This window comes from Macaca fascicularis, chromosome 13, assembly GCF_037993035.2.
Source record: "Macaca fascicularis isolate 582-1 chromosome 13, T2T-MFA8v1.1".
NCBI lineage: Eukaryota > Metazoa > Chordata > Mammalia > Primates > Cercopithecidae > Macaca > Macaca fascicularis.
The window spans coordinates 47,774,641-47,798,557 of record NC_088387.1 but is presented as its reverse complement, the minus strand read 5'-3'; the positions used below and the strand labels follow the sequence as shown (position 1 = coordinate 47,798,557).

At 43.2% G+C, this 23,917-nt stretch overlaps 1 protein-coding gene across 2 annotated transcripts in view; it reads right to left on the bottom strand.

Moving 5' to 3' along the window:
- MOB1A (MOB kinase activator 1A) overlaps positions 1-23,709 on the bottom strand; it is a 29,143-nt gene extending 5,434 nt beyond the window's left edge. Inside the window, exons 1-5 of one of the 2 annotated variants that reach the window (XM_005575566.4) lie at positions 23,483-23,709; positions 17,617-17,783; positions 10,899-10,992; positions 9,102-9,235; positions 1,694-1,857 (exon numbers count right to left, since the gene is read on the bottom strand). In XM_005575566.4, the coding sequence (XP_005575623.1) occupies positions 1,694-1,857; positions 9,102-9,235; positions 10,899-10,992; positions 17,617-17,783; positions 23,483-23,496 (573 nt within the window). In that variant the 5' untranslated portion in view covers positions 23,497-23,709. The remainder of the gene's footprint in view (positions 1-1,693; positions 1,858-9,101; positions 9,236-10,898; positions 10,993-17,616; positions 17,784-23,482) is intronic. The other variant, XM_005575567.4, reaches the window with a different exon arrangement.
- Positions 23,710-23,917: the final 208 nt, after the last annotated feature.

Genomic DNA, 23,917 nt, shown 5'->3' with positions numbered 1-23,917 from the left:
TATCTTTTGTTAGCATCTTTCATAATAAATGGGTAGAGATAAGTATTTCCCTGAGTTCTATAAGCTGCTCTAGCAAGCTAATCAAACCCAAGGACGGGGTTGTGGGAACCCTGGTTTATAGTCAGAGGTATAGTTGACAATGTATTACTTTTGACTGATATCCCAGGTTGGGAGGCAGTCTTGTGGGACTGAGCTCTCAAACTTGTAGGATCTGATGCTACCTCCAGATAGACATTATCAGAATTGAATCGTATTATAGGACATTCATCTGGTGTCCACTGTAGAAATGATCACTTGCTTGGTGTGTGAGACAGTCCCCATGTTTGGTCACAGAAGCATTCTGTGTGGTGAGAGTATAGTAGCAAAAAGCGAGTTTGTTTTTTCCTATATTCTTACAATGGGAGGCTTATTAAAGAAGCAACTCTAGGTATCAGTATGATCCTCACTGTGTTAAACATTGAAATCAAAACTGTATACATATTTAAATTTACATAAAAATTACTTGAAAGAGGCTGGGTGTGGTGGCTCACGCCTGTAATCCCAGCACTTTGGGAGGATGAGGTGGGTGAGATCACTTGAGGTCAGGAGTTCGAGACCAGCCCGGCCAACATGGTGAAACCATCTCTAGTAAAAATAGAAAAATTAGTCGGGCGTGGTGGCAGGCGCCTCTAATCCAAGCTACTTAGGAGGCTGAGGCAGGAGAACTGCTTGAACCCAGGAGGTTAGCCGAGATAGTGCTACCGTACTCCAGTCTGGGCAACAGAGCGAGACTCTGTCTCAAAAAAAAAAACAAAAAACAAAAAACAAAAACTACCTGAAAACTACAAACTGAATTTCTGATAAAGGGGCAGTAGACCTTTTATGCAACAATCTGAGAAGGAAGATCAGGAAGAGCATGGTACAGTACACAGAACTATAATACACAATATCTACTATAAAGCTACCAGGTTTTTTCATAAAATATCTAGACAGACATGTGTATGTAACTCAATATGCAAAAGTGTATGTATCTCTAAAGTTAGGCTAAAGGCATATCAATTCTTTGATATCTTTTTCAAATAATGTGAATTATTTTGATTTTTTAAAGTTCAAATTCTGGCCAGGTGCTGTGGCTCAGGCCTGTAATTCCAGCACTTTGGGAGGCTGAGGAGGGTGGATCACCTGAGGTCAGAAGTTCGAGACCAGCCTGGCCAACATGGGAAATCCCGTCTCTACTAAAAATACAAAAATTAGTTGGGGGTAGTGGTGGACACCTGTAATCACAGCTATTCGGGAGGCTGAGGCAGGAGAATCACTTGAACCCAGGAGGCGGAGGTTGCAGTGAGCCGAGATCATGCCACTGCATTCTAGCCTGGGCCACAGAGTGAAACTCTGTCTCAAAAAAAAAAAAAAAAAAAAAGGTTCCAATTCTGACTAAGGGTCCATAAAGCAACAGGCCACAACCCTGAATGGATAATCCTAACCACAGACCTAGGGAGGCCAGAGGCAGAAGGCCCAAATGGGGGTGATACCTTTTTATACTGCTGCATACATCAATAAAATAAACAATGTGGAAAAGAGAACAAAACAGAAAAGAGAAGCTTGCCTATAATTGGCTCTACATCTACAAATAGGACACACTGCTCTTTGTTGAAGTTCCCAATCCAAATAAGTCCAAGTCACAAGACACAGAAATTGACATGGATCAACTTACCTGAACAAAGAAAATAAAGTGCTTAAAGGAGGTGTTGAGGTGGGCCTCCTCTTGCAGCTGCATCACAGAATCAAAGTGCTGGTGATAAATATGGGCATAAACCCTGAACAGACGCTTTAGAATAGTCTTTGCCACAGACATAAAGTTTTTGGGAAATGGGACACCTGCAATTAAATACACGTATGAAACAATTAGTCTGTTATCTAATTTAACAGTAGAAAGTTGTTTGTGACAGGGTCTCACTTTGTCACTCAGGCTGGAGTGCAGTGGTGCAATCTCAGCTCACTGCAGCCTCGACCTCCTGGGCTCAAGTGATCCTCCCACCTTGGCCCCCCAAGCAACCTGAACTACAGGTACACGCCACCACACCCAGCTAATTTTTTGTATTTTTTGTAGAGATGGGGTTTCGCCACGTTGCCCAGGCTGGTCTTGAACTCCTGAGCTCAAGCAATCTGCCTGCCTCAGACTCTTAAAGTGCTAGGATTACAGGCATGCCCAGCCTAACGGCAGAAAGTTTACACACTGCCATGAGCACCTGCAACACATAAACACACACATTCATAAATACACATGAACCTACCTCCGTATATATTTTTTATTTTTATTTTTATTTATTTATTTTTTTTGAGACGGAGTCTCGCTCTGTCGCCCAGGCTGGAGTGCAGCAGCCGGATCTCAGCTCACTGCAGGCTCCGCCTCCCGGGTTTACACCATTCTCCTGCCTCAGCCTCCTGAGTACCTGGGACTACAGGCGCCCGCCACCACGCCCGGCTAGTTTTTTTGTATTTTTTTTCAGTAGAGACGGGGTATCACCGTGTTAGCCAGGATGGTCTCAATTTCCTGACCTCATGATCCGCCTGTCTCGGCCTCCCAAAGCGCTGGGATTACAGGCTTGAGCCACCGCGCCCGGCCTGTATATATTTTTTAAAGCCAAGGAAGTGAAAACCCAAACCCAAATCCTCACAAAGTACCCACTTTTTTCTGACTGCCTTAGGCACAGGTATCAAATTATGTAAGATGCTGCTGAATCAAAGTTCAAAAATCCTGCAGTTTTAGTTGGTTTTGTTTTGTTTTTGTGTTTTTGAGACTGAGTCTCACTCTGTCATCCAGGCTGGAGTTCAGTAGCACAATCATGGTTCATTGCAACCTCCACCTCCCAGGCTCAAGCAATCCTCCCACCTCAGCCTCCCAAGTAGCTGGGACTACAGGTGTGCACTACTACACCTGGCTGATTTTTGTATTTTTAGTAGAGATGGGTTTTTGCCATGTTGGCCAGCCTGATCTCGAATTCCTGGCCTCAAGTGATCCGCCTGTCTTGGCCTCCCAAAGTACTGAGATTTAGTTCTTTAATAATATTAGAGAGTTTCTTTCTGAAATTAAATGCAATAAGAGTTAAGTATTTTTATTATAAATATTTTTACTTTGTAATTTGTAACTCTAAAGCAATTACACTGGCTTGGCATGGTGGCTCATGCTTGTAATCCTAGCATGTTGAGAAGCTGAAGTGGGCAGACTGCCTGAGTTCATGAGTTCAAGATAAGCCTGAGCAACACGGTAAAACCTCGTCCCTTAGGAAAAAAAGAAGAAGAAATTACATACATACACACTCTCTCAATGAAGACTGGAAACTCTCCTAAGCAAAATAAAAAGGCAGCCGGGCACAGTGGCTCACGCCTGTAGTCCTAGCACTTTGGGAGGCCAAGGTGGGTGGATCACGAAGTCAGGAGGTCGAGACCAGCCTGGCCAAAGAGACCAGCCTGGCCAACATGGTGAAACCCCATCTCCACTAAAAATACAAAAATTAGCCGTTAGTGGTGGCGGGCAACTGTAATCCCAGCTACTCAGTAGGCTGAGACAGAGAACTGCTTGAACCCGGAAGGCAGAGGTTGCAGTGAGCCGAGATCATGCCACTGCACTCCAGCCTGGGCAACACAGCAAGATTCTGTCTCAGAAAAAAAGAAAATAAGCACCTTTTTAGAAAACAGCTGGGGTGGGTTTGGTATCTTTCCAAGCAGTGGAGATGGGGATCCAACTGGTTACATTCCTGAGAATTCTGGCTGACAACATCAAAGTCCATCAGAAAACAGGGACAGGTAGGTCAGGAGTGCGAGACCAGCCTGACCAACATGGTGAAACCCTGTCCCTACTAAAAATACAAAAATTAGCCGGGCGTGGTGGCTAAGGCCTGTAATCCCAGCTACTCAGATAGCTGAGACAGAAGAATCACTTGAACCCAGGAGGCGGAGGTTGCAGCGAGCCAAGATCACCACCACTGCACTCCAGCCTGGGCGACAGAGTGAGACTCCATCTCAAAAAATAAAAATAAAAAAATAACCTAAATTAGTTGGCCTTAAAGGTCTGTTCCACAAGACTACTCTTGAAACATGTTCTTTTTTCAACCTTTCAGAAAACGAAGGCTTAAAACACTCTTTCCTTGCATTTTTTCCCACCCAGTTCTCAATAACCTGAAACTCGGTATATTTTGCTGTTTGTGGTCATTCCCCACCACCACCCCAGTCCTCATTAACTTGACTTTTCAGACATTATCCTGGAGCTTATAGGCATGTTTTCCTGGGCAGGATCTTGTATTCATGTATTGAAAAAGCAGATTTCTGGCCGGGCACGGTGGCTCACACCTGTAATCCCAGCACTTTGGGAGGCTGAGGTGGGCGGATCATGAGATCAGGAGATAGAGACCATCCTGGCTAACATGGTGAAACCCTGTCTCTACTAAAAATACAAAAAATTAGCTGGGCGTGGTGGTGGTCGCCTGTAGTCTCAACTACTCGGGAGGCTGAGGCAGGAGAATGGTGTGAACCCAGAAGGCAGAGCTTGCAGTGAACTGAGATCGCGCAACTGCCCTCCAGCCTGGGCAACAGAGCAAGACTCTGCTTCAAAAAAAAAAAAAGAAAGTTAAAGAAAAGAAGCAGCAGGCCGGGCACGGTGGCTCAAGCCTGTAATCCTGGCATTTTGGGAGGCCGAGACGGGCGGATCACGAGGTCAGGAGATTGAGACCATCCTGGCTAACATGGTGAAACCCCGTCTCTACTAAAAAATACAAAAAAACTAGCCGGGCGCAGTGGCGGGCACCTGTAGTCCCAGCTACTCGGGAGGCTGAGGCAGAATGGCGTAAACCCGGGAAGCGGAGCTTGCAGTGAGCTAAGATCCAGCCACTGCACTCCAGCCTGGGCGACAGGGCAAGACTCCGTCTCAAAAAAAAAAAAAAAAGAAAAGAAGAAGCAGATTTCTGGCCAGGTGCAGTGGCTCATGCCTGTAATCTCAAGCTCTTTGGAAGACTGAAGCAGAAAGGTTGCTTGGGCCTAGAAGTTTGAGACCAGCCTGGGCAACATAGTGAGGCCTCGTGTCTACAAAATTTAAAAAATTAGCTGGGAGTGATTGTACACATGCCTGTGGTCTCAGCTACTCAAGTGGCTGATATAGGAGGACCACTTGAGCCTGGGAGGTCGAGGCTGCAGTGAGCTGTAATTGCACCACTGCAGTCTAGCCTGGGCAACAGAGGGAGACTCTGTCTCAAGAAAAAAAAAAAAAACCAGATTTCAAAATCAAACATCTTTTTTATCAGAATGTATAAACGGGCATCTAATAAAAGGATACATATATTAGTAAAAAATTAATTATAAACAGTTCTGTCTGAGACTAAATAACTGGCAAAAGTAAGATGCAGATAATAGCCTAATGGCAGGGCAGTGGGGGTGAGAGGTGGTAGATCAGAATGAATTATTTAAGAATAGGAAAATGAGAAAAAAGCTAGGCGTGGTGGCTCATGCCTGTAATTCCAGCACTTTGGGAGGCCAAGGTGGGTTAATCACTTGAGGTCGGGAGTTCAAGACCAGCCTGGCCAACATGGTGAAACCCTGTCTCTACCAAAAACTACAAAAACTAGCCAGGTGTGGTGGTGGGCGCCTGTAGTCCCAGCTACTCGGAGGCTAAGGCACGAGAATCGCTTGAACCCAGGAAGCGGAGGTTGCAGTGAGCCAAGACTGTGCCATTGCCCTCCAGCCTGGGTGACAGAGTGAGACCCTGTCTCCAAAAAAAAAAAAAAAAAAAAGAGAAAAAGAGGATAAATAAAAAGAATTACTTACCTTCCATAAGCAGAGACTTTAATCTTTAATGAGTAAAGAAATAAGTAATTTGTTTAAATCTAAACACTTTCCAAGCTAAATTTAACAGATATATTCAAGCACAGTCAATATAAAATAAAGATATGTGAGAAAGGAAATAAAAGGTTTAATAGCAGAATGGAAAAACTGACCAATAACAAACAAATCAAATGCAATAACCTGGAAAAAAATTTTCATCCTGAAAAGCCTCTATAAGAAAGACTGCAAAAAGGAATTCAAAAATATGTTGCTTATAAAATAATCTTAAGTTAAAAATGACAAGGATTGATTTCATCCATGAACACTGATGCCAAACTCAAATATTAACAAATAAGAAAGACTCTTCCAGCAGAACATTTTTATTAAAAAATAGAGAAAACCTTGGGGTCACAGGCAACAGATACTGGAAAAGTATCTGATAAACGCTATAGCCATTCCTCGTTTAAAAAAACTTTTGTAATGTAAATGGTAGATATTTTTCATTAATATAATTTTTTAAAAATCCACACACCTCTAACCAAAAGCCAAGATTTCTGCTTACTGCAGAAATACTAGAGGTACTTGCATAATAGTAAGAAAGCAAGAAACGGATGTCTGCCATCATCACCACCACTCAGCTTTGCGCTTGAAATACCACTCAGTGCAATCAGATAAGCGTAAAACAAGAATATATTATCAGGAAGGAAGAGGCAAAATGAACACTATCTTAACATGACACAGTGTATACTTTAAAAATTCAAGAGAACCAACCAAAAACTAACAGAAAGAGAGTCTGATGGTTAATTATAAAATTTAAATAAAAATCAACAGCTGGGCCAGTGCTGGTGGCTGACACCTGTAATTCCAACACTTTTGGAAGGCTGAGGAAGGAGGGCTGCTTAAGCCCAGGAGTCTGAGACCAGTCTGGGAAACATAACGAGACCTCATCTCTACAAAACACAAACAAAATTAGCCAGGTGTAGTGGTGCATGCCTACAGTCCCAGCTACTTGGGAAGCTAAGGTGGGAGGATCACTGGAGCCCAGGAAGTCAAAGCTGCAGTGAGCTGTGATCACACCCCTGTACTTCAGCCTGGGGAACACAGTGACACCCTGTCTCAAAAAAAATTTTTTTTTAATTAAAAAGTAAAAACCAACAGCTTTCCTATATACTAAATAACCAGCTGGAAACTATGTTATCAATAAAAGACATAAAATCCCTAGAATAAAATTAAAACTTGAACAACTGACATAAACTACAGAATTTTACAAGAGAAAATAAAGCTAAAGACATGAATGAACAATATCTTGTTCTTGGCTAGGAAGATTCAGTAAAGAAAAAAAGAATCCCTATCTATAAAAATTAAATATAGTCATAATTAAAACCTAATTTTTTTTTACCTTGACAAAATGTTTCTAAGTTCTTTGGAAAAACAAATATCCCAGAATAGCTGTGAATATTCTGAAAAAGAGCAAGGAAGGGAGACCAGCCTTACAAGATGCTAACAGATGCAGGGCCACAGCCACTAATGTGTGGAATTTCTATAGAAGCAGATAAAGAGACTAAAACACGCAAAAATATATGGCAATTTGTTGTGCGCATTCAGATAATCGGGAGAAAAGGCAAATGTGTTTAATAAATGGTAATGGGACAAACTGACTAGTATTTCCATTTGGAAACAAATTAATGTAGCATTCAGGGAAAAAAACCTGCCTGGCCAGGCATGGTGGCTCACGCCTATAATCCCAATACTTTGGGAGGCCAAGGCAGGTAGGTCACTTGAGGTCAGGAGTTCAAGACCAGCCTGGCCAACATGGTGAAACCCCATCTCTACTAAAAATACAAAAATTAGCCAGGCATGGTGGCATGTGCCTATAGTCCCAGCTACCCAGGGACTGAGGCATGAGAATTGCTTGAACCTGGGAGGTGGAGACTGCAGTGAGCCAAGACTGCATCGCTGCACTCCAGTCTGGGCAACAGAGACTCTGTATCAAAAAATTAAAAAAAGGCCGGGCGCGGTGGCTCAAGCCTGTAATCCCAGCACTTTGGGAGGCCGAGACGGGCGGATCACGAGGTCAGGAGTTCGAGACCATCCTGGCTAACACGGTGAAACCCCGTCTCTACTAAAAAATACAAAAAACTAGCCGGGCGAGGTGGCGGGCGCCTGTAGTCCCGGCTACTCGGGAGGCTGAGGCAGGAGAATGGCGTAAAAACCCGGGAGGCAGAGCTTGCAGTGAGCTGAGATCCGGCCACTGCACTCCAGCCTGGGCGACACAGCGAGACTCCGTCTCAAAAAAAAAAAAAAAAAATTAAAAAAAAAGAAAACATGAAGAAATACTTTTATAATCTTGAAGCAGGGAAAAGCTTTCTTTTATTTATTTTTTTTTTTGAGACGGAGTCTCGCTCCATCGCCCAGGCTGGAGTGCAGTGGCTGGATCTCAGCTCACTGCAAGCTCCGCCTCCCAGGTTTACGCCATTCTCCTGCCTCAGCCTCCCGAGTAGCCGGGACTACAGGCGCCCACCACCTCGCCCAGCTAGTTTTTTTGTATTTTTTAGTAGAGACGGGGTTTCACCGTGTTAGCCAGGATGGTCTCGATCTCCTGACCTCGTGATCCGCCCGTCTCGGCCTCCCAAAGTGCTGGGATTACAGGCTTGAGCCACCGCGCCCGGCCGGAAAAGCTTTCTAACTGTTATATTAAAACCAAGTCATAAAAGATATAATAGGACAAAATAATAAGGTTGTGTATAGCAAAAATGCTCCATGAACAAAATGAGACAAAAGGTAACCTGGGGAAAAACATATACAACATGTATGACAAAGCGCTGATATCCTTTACACAGAAATAGATGAAAGATATAAACAGAAAATACACAATGATCAATGAAACAAACAAAAATCTAAAATGCTCAATTTCATCAACACTTTTAAAATGTACATTAAAACAGAAATTTAACCAAATTAGAAAAGATTAAAAAATGAGTAATAACCAGTGTTGGTAAAGAAATACAGGCAAACACAAACATGGCTGGGGGGAGTATATGTTGGTACAAACTTTTTGGAGGAGAATTTGGCAGTCTCTACGAGTATAACAATGTTAAAAAGAACAGATTTATCATTCAAAAAGAGAAACAGGCTGGATACGGAGGCTCAAGCCTGTAATCCCAGCACTGTGGGAGGCCAAGTCAGGAGGATCACTTGAGGCCAGGAGTTTGAGACCAACCTGGACAACACAGCAAAAACCCCTCATCTCTATATTAATAAAATGAAATTTAAAAAAAAGAAAGAATATTTCCACAATGTTAACTCACCAATCTTAGAAGGAAAAAGAGTTTCATCATCAAGCTGATCCTGAACCCAAGTCATCAAATAGTCAATGTATTTTGGTGCAGAACATTTGATTGGCTTTTTAATATTAGTACCATCTGCCCAATGATATTCATATCTGGAGAGAAAAATGTTTTACTGATTTTTCAAAAATATTAACAAATGTGCAAGTTGTAATTAAAACAGGTTCATTCACGTTTTGTCAATAGAAGTTATATCTAACTTTAATAAATCACCTTAAGTTCTACTGAAGATTACTACAAGTCCTCTATAGAATTATCCTGAAAGTGACAGTTATAACTGGAAGAAAAAAGGGAGATAATGTGGCAGGAGGCAATGCCAGGATAGATGTTTTATTAACAACACAGCCCTGGGAAACAGGAAGGAACTGCATTCCTGTAAGGCAGAAGGTTGCTGAGGGCTGGGTATGGAGCCGATGGATCCATTACATTCTTCTGAGATTCTTGTTCATCAATTTATTATCATCAATGGAGCCAATATTATAAAACTCTGTTTTGTGGGCCAGGTGTTAGAGATACACATTAGGCATGCATACTTCCCCCCTTACCATTGCTGAGCTAGAAGGATTAACAAGAGTTATACAAAACATCACTGTGTAAAGCATTTGAGCCAGAGGTAAGTTTAATTTTCCTGTTTATTTTAATTTCTTTTAAAGCTTGAGGAATATAACTTAACACAATATAAAATAAAAACATTCTTCCTAAAATATTGTAATAAAAATAGGACTACAAACTCATTAGGGATCTTTTTTCCTTTACACTTGTAGCAAAGTCAGAAAGGACAATCTTTTTCAAAAGGCAAACATCTTGATAACATCTATCATCCATAAAATCAGTCATTTATTATAAGAAAAAAAAAAACTGGAAGAAAACACAGCAAATATAAATCCCATCATATGATGGACTTAATATTATGACTGATAGAGTTCCATCTTTTCAGTATTTCTTGAAATTTATTAAAGTCAAAACATTTTTAAATCTAGCATCTTCAAGCCAGATAATTACTTCAAAATTGTGCTGCTTTAAATACTAAATAAGCACCAGAAAAAATAATCAAATATTAAAAGATCAACTAAAAACTCTTTCAAGAAATTCATTTAAAAACTAGAAACAGGAAACATGTTATTAATAAAATTGAAAAAATAAAATGTTTGCAATTCAAGACAAACATAACTCAAATTTCTGTTTACTTCTATAACAAAACATTCAGACTTACTATGATGAAACTATGATGAAACATAAAAATGAAAACAGGGAGTACCCACATACCAAAGTATTTAATAATAACTAATAGCTGGCCAGGTGCAGTGGCTCACACCTTTAATCCCAGCAGTTTGTGAGGCCGAGGTGGGCAGATCACTTGAGGCCAGGAGTTTGAGACCAGCCCTGGGGAACATGGTGAAACCCTATCTCTACTAAAAATGCACAAATTAGATGGGAGTGGTGGCGCACGCCTGTAATCCCAGCCACTTGGGAGGCTGAGGCATGAGAATCGCTTGAACTTGGAAGGCAGAGGTTGTAGTAAGCCAAGATCACACCACTGCAATCCAGCCTTGTAACAGAGCGAGACTCTGTCTCAAAATAAATAAAATTTAAAAATTACACAATAACTAAAAGCTTATGGGTAAGTAGTCAAGAACCAATAAAACTGAATCACCTTCAAACAAACAAATGAATAACAAATCTTAATTGTTTAATTTATACCAACTGGTGATAAAGTAAAACTAATCCAAACACCTATATGATAGGCAGTATATGTACCTCGGACCTGCAGACATGACTGGACAGCTTGCTTCAGTGCAGAATTCTGTAATAGTTCCATATAACATGTTGATCTGGTTAAAGAAATCCACAGCTGCAGAGATAATAGAATTGTGTTAAAATGTCTGTGTAAACACAAAACATGAGACCTCTCAGTTGAAGGAAAAACAGACAATATATTTAGGTTCTTAGCTGAACCCTTGAGACATTCAATAATCCAACGATACTCTAAGTTTTAGTACACTACATTTTTTTTTTTTTTTTTTTTTTTCTGAGACAGTCTTGTTCTCGATGCCCAGGCTGGAGTGCAGTGGCGCAATCTTGGCTCACTGCAACCTCCGCCTCCCAGGTTCAAGCAATTCTGCCTCAGCCTCCCGAGTAGCTGGGATTACAGGCTCATGCCACCACGCCCGGCTAATTTTGTTTTCGTATTTTTAGTAGAGACAGGGTTTCACCATGTTGGCCAGGCTGGTCTCAAAACTCCTCACCTCATGATCCACCTGCATATAACAGCAGGAAAATAAGATACTGGAGATAACTCTAACTTAATGATGACTATTACATCATTTGAATATACAATATAATTACATCCAAGGAAATGAAAAATCCAGTTTACCAATTTGGACCAGATAATACAATTTGTGTTTGGAAAGAGACAAAACATGTTGTGGAATATACCGTGAGGGAGAAGGTGCAGCAGCTGTATCCTGAGGCATTTAAAAGATCTAATTAATCATAAACACTTGTTTTTGAGGTCTACAGCATACTGAGGACAAAATACTTCAGATAAAGTCCCTTGCCCTGGAGTCTCTAGTTAACAGAAAGGACAAAATTAAAAGAGATGAATAATATAAGATATGGCCAGGCATGGTGGCTCATGCCTGTAATCCCAACACTTGGGAGGCTGAGGTGGGAGGACTGGTTGAGCCCAGGAATTCAAGACCAGCCTGGGTAACAGAGTGAGACTCCATCTCTACAAAAATTTTTTAAAAATTAGCCAGGCGTGGTGGTGCACACCTACAGTCCCAGTTATGTAGGAGGCTGAGGCGAGAGGATTGTTTGAGCCCAGGAGGCTGAGGTTGCTGTGAGCTGTGATGGTGCTACTGCACTCCAGCTTGGGTGACAGAGACACTGTATCAAAATAAAAATAGCAATAATAGTACAAGGTATAAGAAGACAGGATCCAAAGGCCAACGATAAATGTTACAGAGAAAAGGCAAAGTCATGAAGAGTTGGAAGTAGTCAGGGGGTACTTCCTGAAGGAGCTTCAGCTAGATCCAGAATAAAATGGAAGAGGAAGGGGGTGAGTAAACAAACTTTACCGAGTGAAGTATACTCTATACAAAGAGAACCACATAAGCCTTGGAAAGTTTTAAAAAATGTTTTAGGCTAGGTGCAGTGGCTCACGCCTATAATCACGGCACTTTAAGAGGCCAGGATTTGAGACCAGTCTGGGCAACACAGCTAGACCCTGGTCTCTGCTGAAAATTTTTGAAAATTAGTTAGGCATGGTGGCACACGCCTGTAGTCCCAGCTACTCAGGAGGCTGAAGTGGAAGGATCCCTTGAGCCCAGGAGTTCGAGGTTGCAGTGAGCTGTGAGGGTACCACTGCACTCCAGCCCGAACAACCTGTCTCAAAAAAATAAATAAATAAAAAGTTTTAGTCTCCTGTCTAAAGAAGTACCTAAAAACAACTAGGGATTTTCCAAGTTTCTTAAAAAACAAATAGATTTTTTTTAATGCTATCTTGTAAAAGGAATTTTATACAAAACTCCCTCACTTATAAATCTTCCTCTTAGTCATATTTCTAAGAAACACAGGTATTCAATATTCACACAAAACAAAAAATATGCCCAGGTGGTAGTTGGTTTGGTCTAGAGGAGCTATTCTCAAAATGTGGTCCAGGAATCCCCTATCTGAGGAAGGATATGTAAGGTCAAACCATTTTAATTGTTCTTTTCACTCTTACTCTCTCAAGAGGGCACAATGGTGTTTTCCAGAGGCTCCATGATATGTGATATCACAGACTGCATATAGAAACGGATATTGGCCGGGCGCGGTGGCTCAAGCCTGTAATCCCAGCACTTTGGGAGGCCGAGACGGGTGGATCACGAGGTCAGGAGATCGAGACCATCCTGGCTAATATGGTGAAACCCCGTCTCTACTAAAAATACAAAAAACTAGCCGGGCGAGGTGGTGGGCGCCTGTAGTCCCAGCTACTCGGGAGGCTGAGGCAGGAGAATGGCGTAAACCCGGGAGGCGGAGCTTGCAGTGAGCTGAGATCCGGCCACTGCACTCCAGCCTGGGCGACAAAGCGAGACTCCGTCTCAAAAAAAAAAAAAAAAAAAAAAAGAAACGGATATAAGAATCCAGCTGTCTATTAAGCCAGACATTAAATAAGATTTACAAAAATATAAAACAATGCCATATTTTTCACTAAAATTTGTTATGGATAATAGTCATTTTTCATAAAAACATATTTATGTTAAAATATAATGGGTTTATTATTGTTATTTTAAAATGAATTTGGGCCAGGTGCAGCGGCTCACGCCTGTAATCCCAGCACTTTGGGAGGATAAGGCAGGCAGATCACTTAAGCCCGGGAGTTCAAGACCAGCCTGGCCAACATGCCAAAACGCCGTCTCTACTGAAAATACAAAAATTAGCCGGGCACGGTAACACATGCCTGTAATCCCAGCTACTCCGGAGACTGAGGTGGGAGAATTGCTTTAACCCAGGAGGTGGCTGCAGTGAGTCCAGTTCATGAACTGCACTCCAGCCTGGGCGACAGAGCAATACTGTCTCAAGAGAAAATAAAAAATAAGTATTTACATCTTCTCAGTTTTAATTTCTAACAGAGTATCACTAGATATACTCAATATAATTAAAAGCTCTTTGGGGTTCTCAATAGTTTGTATTTTTTGTATTTTACCTTTTTTCCCCCCAGACTGGGTCTCACTCTGTCAGCCAGGCTGGAGTGCAGTGGCACGATCTCCACTCACTGCAACCCCCGTCTCCCGGGTTCAAGCAATTCTCCTGCCTCAGCCTCCTGAGCAGCTGGGATTTTACAGGTGTGCGCCATCATGCCCAGCTAATTTTTGTATTTTTAGTAGAGATGGTGTTTTGCCATGTTGCCTAGGCTGGTCTTGAACTCCTGACCTTAAGGGATCTGCCAATATCAGCCTCCCAAAGTGCTGGGATTACAGACGTGAGCCACCGTACCCGGCTTGTATTTCACTTTTCTAATTAACACAGAATGGTACATATTTATGGGAATCAGTAATTTTTTAAGAGGAGAAGTGGATCTGAGACCAAAAAATTTGAGAACTGCTGATCTACAGCAGTTAAGTCTCAAAGAAAAATCTAAGGCTGAAGGTCAATAAATGCCTTCAGAATAACAGATGATAATCTGAATAAAGTTTTTTTTGTTGTTGTTAAGATAGAGTATTGCTCTGTTGCCCAGGCTATAGTGCAGTGGCACAACCTCAGCTCACTGCCAACATCCACCTCCCGGGTTCAAGCGATTCTCCTGCCTCAGCCTCCAAGTAGCTGGGACTACAGGTGCACACCACCACACCCAGCTAATTTTTGTATTTTTAGTAGAGACGGGGTATCACCATGTTGGTCAGGATGGTCTCGGTCTCCTGACCTCGTGATCTGCCTGCCTTGGCCTCCCAAAGTGCTGGGACTACAGGCGTGAGCCACCACGCCCGGCCCTGAATAAATTTTTTTAAAAAGGGTTTTTTTTCCCAGCACTTTGCGAGGCTGAGGTGGGTGGATTACCTGAAGTCAGGAGTTCGAGATCTGCCTGGCTAACATGGCAAAACCTCGTCTCTACTAAAAATAGAAAAATTAGCCAGGCATGGTGGCGGGCACCTGTAATCCCAGTTACTTGGGAGGTTGAGGCAGAAGAATCACTTGAACACGGGAGGTGGACGTTGCAGTGAGCTGAGATCGCACCAGCCTGTGTGACAGAGCAAGACTCTGTCTCAAAAAAAAAAAAAAAAAAAAATTTAGCAGGGCATGGTGGTGTGAGCCTGTAGTCCCAGCTACTCAGAAGGGTGAGGTGGATCACTTGAGCCCAGAAGTTGAGGGTGCAGTGAGCTACGATCATGTCACTGCACTCCAGCCTGGGCAACAAAGCAAGACCCCATCTCTGAAGGAAAAAAAAGAGGGATTCAAGAAGCATACACACAGGCCTCTTCGGATCCTGATTTAAACGAAGCATAAAGTTTCAGGGCAAAAAAAATTTTAAAAAGAAAACATTGGCCGGGCGCAGTGGCTCAGGCCTGTAATCCCAGCACTTTGGGAGGCCGAGACGGGTGGATCACGAGGTCAGGAGATCGAGACCATCCTGGCTAACACTGTGAAACCCCGTGTCTACTAAGAAATACAAAAAACTAGCGGGGCAATGTGGCGGGCGCCTGTAGTCCCAGCTACTCGGGTGGCTGAGACAGGAGAATGGCGTAAACCCGGGAGGCGGAGCTTGCAGTGAGCTGAGATCTGGCCACTGCACTCCAGCCTGGGCGACAGAGCGAGACTCCGCCTCAAAAAAAAAAAAAAAAAAAAAAAAAAAGAAAACATTTGGCCAGGTGCAGTGGCTCATGCCTGTAATCCCAGCACTTTGAGAGGCTGAGGCGGGCAGATCACTTGAGATCAAGAGTTCGAGACCAGCCTGGCCAACATGGCAAAACTTCATCTCTGCTAAAAATACAAAACTTAGCCGGGCGTGGTGGCGGGCACCTGTAATCCCACCCAGCTACTCGGGAGGCGGAGGCAGAGGCAGGAGAATCGCTTGAACCCGGGAGGTGGAGGTGGAGGCTGCAGTGAGCTGAGATCTCGCCACTGCACGCCAACGTGGGCGACAGAGCAAGACTCCATCTCAAAAACAAACAAACAAAAAAGAAACATTTATAGGACAGTCATGAAAAATGTGAACATTGACCAGATATTTGGTAAGTTAAAGGATGATGGCACTGTCATTATCTTTACAAGTTCTTGTCTTTTAGACATACCTTATTGAAATATTTATAGATAAAATATCATGTCTGGGATTTGCTTAAAATAATCAGGGTGGCATACAGAAGAAGAAGAATTGGTCACAAACTGGTATTTGTTGGAGCTGGGTAATGGAATGAATACCTGGAATTCACTGGACTTAGTCTCTCTACTTTTGTATGTTTGAAATTTTCCATTAAAAAGTTTTAGGCCGGGCACGGTGGCTCACGCCTGTAATCCTAGCACTTTGGGAGGCCAAGGCAGGCAGATTGCCTGAACTCAGGAGTTCAAGACCAGCCTGGCCAACATGGTGAAACCTCGTCTCTACTAAAATATAAAAAATTAGCTGGGTGAGGCAGCATGCGCCTGTAATCCCAGCTACTCAAAAGACTGAGACTGGAGAATTGCTTGAACCTGGGAGGCAGAGGCTGCAGTGAGCCAAGATCGAGCCATTGCACTCCAGCCAGGGTGATAGAGCGAGACTGTCTCAAAAATAAATAAATAAATACCATCCTGGCTAACACGGTGAAACCCCGTCTCTACTAAGAAATACAAAAAACTAGCCGGGCGAGGTGGCGGGCGCCTGTAGTCCCAGCTACCCGGGAGGCTGAGGCAGGAGAATGGCGTGAACCCGGGAGGCGGAGCTTGCAGTGAGCTGAGATCTGGCCACTGCACTCTAGCCTGGGCTACAGAGCGAGACTCCGTCTCAAAAAAAAAAAATAAATAAATAAATAAATAAAAATAAAAATAAATAAATAAATAAAAAGTTTAAAACTTTTTATTCCTGGAACATCTGAAATTTCTAATTTAAACTTTATTACCCAGAAATGATCTCATCTCAGAAATGAGAGACTCTCACATTCAAATCTCTAGCCTTAGCATATTGTCCCATGTCATGCTCTTGTTCTCTTGAACTTCAAGTGACTTTCAGCTCAGATCCCTCCATCTTCTCCCAATCTCCCAATTCCCTCTGACACTCTAAGTCACAACAATCAACTGACTGTCCATGTGAACTGCAATTGACTTTTCTGGATATGCAGGCTGATGAGTACTGCTGGGAGTGGAAGTAAAACTGTATAGATGGATTAGCTACAAAGTTACAGACCATGACAGGCATTATGTTTTCATTTATCAATCTTTTTTTTTTTTTTTTGAGACGGAGTCTCGCTCTGTCATCCAGGCTGGAGTGCAGTGGCCGGATCTCAGCTCACTGCAAGCTCCGCCTCCCGGGTTCACACCATTCTCCTGCCTCAGCCTCCCGAGTAGCTGGGACTACAGGCGCCTGCCACCTCGCCCGGCTAAGTTTTTGTATTTTTAGTAGAGACGGGGTTTCACTGTGTTAGCCAGGATGGTCTCGATCTCCTGACCTCGTGATCCGCCCGTCTCGGCCTCCCAAAGTGCTGGGATTACAGGCTTGAGCCACCGCGCCCGGCCCATTTATCAATCTTTTATTTGACCTTACTCAGCTTTTCATACTATTCTCCTCAGAAATTGCCCAAAAGCACTCATCATTTCTCCTCAGGTCCCTCTACTCAACCTCACAAACTACCACCAAGTACTCTGAAAAGAGCAACATAGCTTTGGATGTATTTGTACTTAATGTTTCTTTACACATAATTTGTTATATTAAAACAGTTCTATCTGTAAAAGAAAATTCATTAACAATGAGATTTTAGCAAAACCTTTCTATAAAACAGCAATGTTGCATTTTAAAACTTACTGTTTACAGCAATCCATTCATTGAGATCCTCTCCCTCAGGCAACATAACAGCTTGTCTCAGATTCCCACTTCCTAGAGTCGCTTCTGCATGTTTTAAGAGTTCATACTGATGAGATCCTTCAGGTATATTCTTCTTTGGTTTGAATGTTTTAGAAGAGCGGCTGCTGCTGTAAGATTAAAAGTGCAAGTATATGAATTTTTAAGACTGGAAGTAGAACAGGTAGAACAACATAATTTTAGGTATATAAAGTAGTCTGTAAAAACAAAACAAAAATTACTCTCTGGGCCGTGCACGGTGGCTCATGCCTGTAATCCCAGCACTTTGGGATCAGCTGAGGTCAGGAGTTCGAGACCAGCCTGACCAACATGGTAAAACCACACCTCTACTAAAAATACAAAAATTAGCCAAGTATGGTGGCGCACACCTGTAGTCCCAGCTCGGGAGGCTGAGGCAGGAGAATGGTTTGAACCTGGGGGGCAGAGGTTGCAGTAAGCTGAAATTGCATCACTGCACTCCAGTCCAGGCGACAGAGCAAGACTCCGTCTCAAAAAAAAAAAAAAAAAAAAAAAAAATCTGAAAAATGCCAAGATAGGAAAATGATGATCACAACACAAGAATGCTTTTTTTTTTCCCCGCACGTAAAAGCAAGATTAGCAGCACAATTCCACAAATAAGGCAATTTAGTATGCCCTCTGAAGAAGTCTGGTACAGAGAAAGATCCTGGATTTTAGTTCTTGATCTAACACTAACTGTGTCTTCTTGAGAAACTGAACCTTCTTTTGGCCTCAATTTCCCTTTCCTTTTTTTTTTTTTTGAGATGTAGTCTGACTCTGTCACCCAGGCTGGCATGTAGTGGCAAGATCTCGGCTCACTGCAATCTCCACCTCCTGGGTTCAAGTAATTTTCCTGCCTCAGCCTCCCGAGTGGCTAGGATTACAGGCATGCGCCACCACACCCAGCTAATTTTTTTTTTTTTTTAGTAGAGATGGGATTTTGCCATGTTGGCCAGGCTGGTCTCGAACTCCTGACCTCAAGTGATCCACCCACCTCAGCCCCGCGAAGTGCTACAGAAAATGATGGGGCCATGACTGGGTGCGGTGGCTCACGCCTGTAATCCCAGCACTTTGGGAGGCCGAGGCAGGTGGATCATGAGGTCAAGAGATCGAGACTATCCTGCCCAACACGGTGAAACCCTGTCTCTACTAAAAAAAAAAAAAACACAAAAATTAGCTGGGCATGGTGGCGCATGCCTGTAGTCCCAGCTGCTCAGGAAGCTGAGGCAGGAGAATGGCTTGAACCCAGGAGGCAGAGGTTGCAGTGAGCCTAGATCACACCACTGCACTCCAGCCTGGCGACAGCGTGAGACTCCGTCTCAAAAAAAAAAAAAAGAAAAAGAAAAAAAAAGAAAATGCTGGGGCTAAGTGCAGTGGCTCACACCTGTAATCCCAGCCATTTGAGAGACGAAGGCTGGAGGATTTCTTGAGCCCAGGAGTTTGAGACCAGCCAGGACAACATAGTAAGGCCACATGGGGGTGGGGAAGATAAAAAACAAAATGGTGCAGGGGGGTTTAGTTCAAAAATCCAATTTTCTATATCAAAATATTTGGGATGCCTTGAAAGCAAACCACAGTAAAAGAAACACTAACATCTTTAAGTTTATAACAGGGAAAATAAATGAGACAGGCACAACTCATTATTGAAGAAAAGATGTTTTTATTCCTATCTCACACCATCCATAAAGTCTTCCTACACAAAACTCAGAAACCTCAAAGAAAAAATGGACAGATTTCAAATAGTATCAATTAAAACTTCCATAACAGAGCAAACAGACAAGTGACCAAATAAAAGTACTTGTAACGTATATTACTAAGGATGAACTGGATAATAGAGGGCTTCTGTAACTCATTAAGAATATAATGAATCCTTTTGAAAAATAGGCTAAGGAGATGAATAGGCAATTCAGAAGCATGACAATCAATGAGCATGTGAAAAACTGTTCAATTAAAGTAAGATTTATTTTTTCCCTAACCTGAATGTCAAAAGTTTAAATGATTACATTAAATGTGGACTAGGGTAGGGGCCCCCAACCCCAAGGTCACAGACTGGGCCCCACAGAAGGAGGTGAGCAGTGAGCAAGCAGCAAAGCTTCATCTGTATTTACAGCCGCTCCCCATTGTGGGCATTACCGCCTGAGCTCCACCTCCTGTCAGATCAGCAGAGGCATTAGGTTCTCACAGGAACGTGAACCCTATTGTGAACTGTGCAGGCAAGGGATCTAAATTGCATGTGCCTTACGAGAATCTAATGCCTGATGATCTGTCACTGTCTCCCATTACTCCCATATGGGACTGTCTAGTTGCTCAGAGCTCCCACTGATTATACGTTATGACAAGTAGTAAAATTATTTCATTATATATTCCAATGTCATAATAGAAATAAAGTGCACAATCAATGTAATGCATTTGAATCATCCAGAAACCATCTGCCCAACCAGATCTGTGGAAAAATGGTCTTCCACAAAACTGGTCCCTGGTGCCAAAAAGGTTGAGGACCACTAGACTAGGGTACAGAGAAACTAGTACTTTAATATACTACTGGTGAAAGTATAAAGTGTAACATTTTGGGAGGGCAATATGGTAGTATCTATTAACACTGAAAAGCTCCTCAAGCCATCCATTCTATTTCTAAATATCTCCTTCAGATATGGATAAGGATTTGTTTTCCAAGATTGTTTTTAATAGGGAGAAACCTACAAGCAATCCTCAATTTTATCAGTAGAGGACTGAATTAAAGTATGGTACATCCATATCATGGAATATTGTATAGAAGTTAAGAAAACCAGACAGAGTACACGTATTCACAAGGAAAGATCTAATACATGGTTAAACATAATACACAACCAAATGTACAGCAGGAGCCCATTTTGTAAATGCACAGAAAATATCAACAACTAAATTCATCAAAACTGGTGATTACTTCTAGGAAGAGGAATGGAATAGAATTACAGACTTTTACTTTACCTGAGTAATTTGGACTTTAAATAAGACTGATTAAGAAGAAAAAAAAGAGCCGGGTGCGGTGGATCACGCCTGTAATCCCAGCACTCTGGGAGGCCAGGTGGGTGGATCACTTGACGTCAGGAGCTCTAGACCACCCTGACCAACACCGTGAAACCCCGTCTCTACTAAAAATAGGAAAAAGAAAAAAAATTAGCTGGGCGTGGTGGCAAGTGCCTGTAATCCCAGCTACTTGGGAGGCTGAGGCAGGAGAATTGCTTGAACCCGGGAGGTGGAGGTTGCAGTGAGCTGAGATGGTGCCACTGCACTCCAGCCTGGGCAACAGGTGAGACCCTGTCTCAAATAAAAAAAAATTTTAAATTTAAAAAAAGAAGTAAAAAAGAATTATGAAAACACTGAAAATCAAATCTGAAACGTTTTTAACGTGATAAAAAATTATATTGAACAGGGAAGAAAATATTTGCAAATCACAGATGTGATAAGGACTTGTATCTAGAATGTATAAAGAACTCTTACAACTCAAAAACAAAAAGACAACCCAATTTAAAAACAGGCAAAAGATCTAAATAGACTTTACTCCAAGGAATATATACAAATGACCAATAAGTACACGAAAAAATGCTCAACATTATTAGTCATTAGGGAAATGCAAATCAAAATCAGGAGATACCACTCCACATCCACTTAGGATGACTATTAAAAAAGGAAAATTAACAAGTGCTATGAGAGGTGTGGGGAAATTGGACCCCTCATAGAGTGCTTATGGGAATGTAAAATGGTGCAGCACTTTGAAAGTTTGGCAGTTCCTCAAAAGGTTAAACACAGTTACCATGTAAGCCAGTAATTCCACTCCTAAGTATATACCCAAGAGATATGAACACATACATCCACGCAAAAACCTGTCACATATGTTCACAGCAGCATTATTCATAATGGCCAAAAAGCGGCAACAACTCAAGCGCCCATCAAGAAGGTCAAGTTTTAAAAAAAGAAAGTCTCGGCCGGGTGCGGGAGTGGATCATCTGAGGTCAGGAGTTCAAGATCAGCCTGGCCAACATGATGAAACCCAGTCGCCACTAAAAATACAAAAATGAGCCGGGTGTGGTGGCTGGCGCCTGTAATCCCAGCTACTAGGGAGGCTGAGGCAGGAGAGTCGCTTGAACCCGGGAGGCAGAAGTTGCAGTGAGCCGAGACCGTGCCATTGCACTCCAGCCTGGGTGACAGAGCGAAACTCGGTCTCAAAAAAAAAAAGTCTCACATTAAGGTCCACAAAGCAACTGTGCATTCACTAACTAAATATCAACTCGTAAGAAAAAAGTGGAGGGAGGAATACTTCTATTAATATGGAAATTAAATCTAAATCATACAGGCTTTTTGACAAGGTAATCGTATTTTAGAGACCATTCCTTTACGAGAATAACCCAAAGGAGGGAAAATGAGACGCAGATAAACATATTCTTAGTAGTCCTATTTTATAAAAGCAAATACTGGAAGGAATCCCAGTCTCTCACAATAAAGTGGGTGAACTCTGGTTATTAAAAAAAAAAAAAAAAACCGCCCGGGCGCGGTGGCTCAAGCCTGTAATCCCAGCACTTTGGGAGGCCGAGATGGGCGGATCACGAGGTCAGGAGATCGAGACCATGCTGGCTAACGCGGTGAAACCCCGTCTCTACTAAAAAATACAAAAAATTAGCCGGGCGAGGTGGCGGGCGCCTGTGGTCCCAGCTACTCGGGAGGCTGAGGCGGGAGAATGGCGTGAACCCAGGAGGCGGAGCTTGCAGTGAGCTGAGATCCGGCCACTGCACTCCAGCCTGGGCGACAGAGCGAGACTCCGTCTCAAAAATAAAATAAAATAAAAAAAAAACCTATGTAGTGTTTTTATATTGTATTTAATAAAAATGTCAAGCATGTGGATTGCATCCATAACTAAAAATGGATAACTACTCAATCAGGAAACACACATTTAAGCAATATACAAGGTAGAGAGCGCCACCCGAGAATAAAAAATACTTTGCCAGAGCAATGCTTCTCAAACCTTAATGTGCATAAGAATCATGAGGGAATTTACAAGCTTTTTCATTGTAGCCTTGTTTGGGCTCAGGCATTATCTCTAAAATGAGATTCTAAGGTATGTGTATCAAGTTAATTGCTGTAGTGCACTGAAATAGCAATACTGTTTCTGTAATGGGACTATGAATTTGTTTTAATTTTAACTTTCCAAATTATTTATAATAATACTGCAATGTACTATGTAATAATGTTGTATGGTATATTACATAATGATTAAAAACACACGATTCTACCGAGGACAAGAGAAGTTGGTTAAAATCAAAACCAGTAAGTGGGCAGAATCAGAATTGGACAGAACGATCCGACTCCAAGGCCCGCATCTTAACTTCAGGCTTCTCAAACTGCGGCAACGCACATTCTCCCGGAGCGGCATTCAACACCGACAATACTGAAACTGGACCTATAACCGAGCGGCGAGTTAAGTCGGCATGGACGGTTTCTAGAAGCTCGAGACGAGGGAAACTGGGGGCTCGCGGCTCCGCCCCCAGATCGTCTCCTCGCCCTCGGGGGCGCTCGGGCGGAAAAGTTTGCAGGCGCTACGGCCCCGGGGCCTTTCTACTCCCCAACCTTCACGCTCCGTTTCCTTTACCTCACCTTCACCTCTGTCGGCCTCTCCCAACATCTCGGCCTCCCCCGCTGACCCAAACAGAGGCAAAACAAACGCCAGCTACCCCGCCCCCGCCCCGGCCCCCAAGCCCAGCCCTCGCCTCAGGTCCGGGGAGGCCTCCCCCACGATCTCGGCCCGCAGCCCCAGTGCCCGCGGCCCGGCCCCACTCACAAGAGGAAGCTCATCTTCGGTCCTCAGATGGGAGGCGAGGGGCCTCTGGCCCCCGCCCGGATCAGGATTCGGAGCCGGCGAGAGGGAGAGGACCGTCCTTTGGTCACGGGCAGCGGAAGCCGGGCCGCCGCCGCTCGGAGCCGGATTTCTGGCCGCTGCGAGCCCTTGCAAACCTCGGCGCCCGCCTTGCCCGCCTACCCCACCTCGCAGACCCGAAATGCGGAACCAACAAAATCTCGCGAGCTAAGGTTTCGCGGCGCCGGGAGGGACTAGACGCACCCCCTTTCGCTCCGCCTCGTCCTAGAACTTGGCCAATCATTGCTCTCCAAGCCAGGCCCTCCCTCCCCGGGAGGCGTGGCGAGGACGGCGGTCCTGCGGAAAGGGCAGTGGCTAGTCCTGCTCTTAGTCTATCTTGGTGCTGCTGAGTTTCGACCC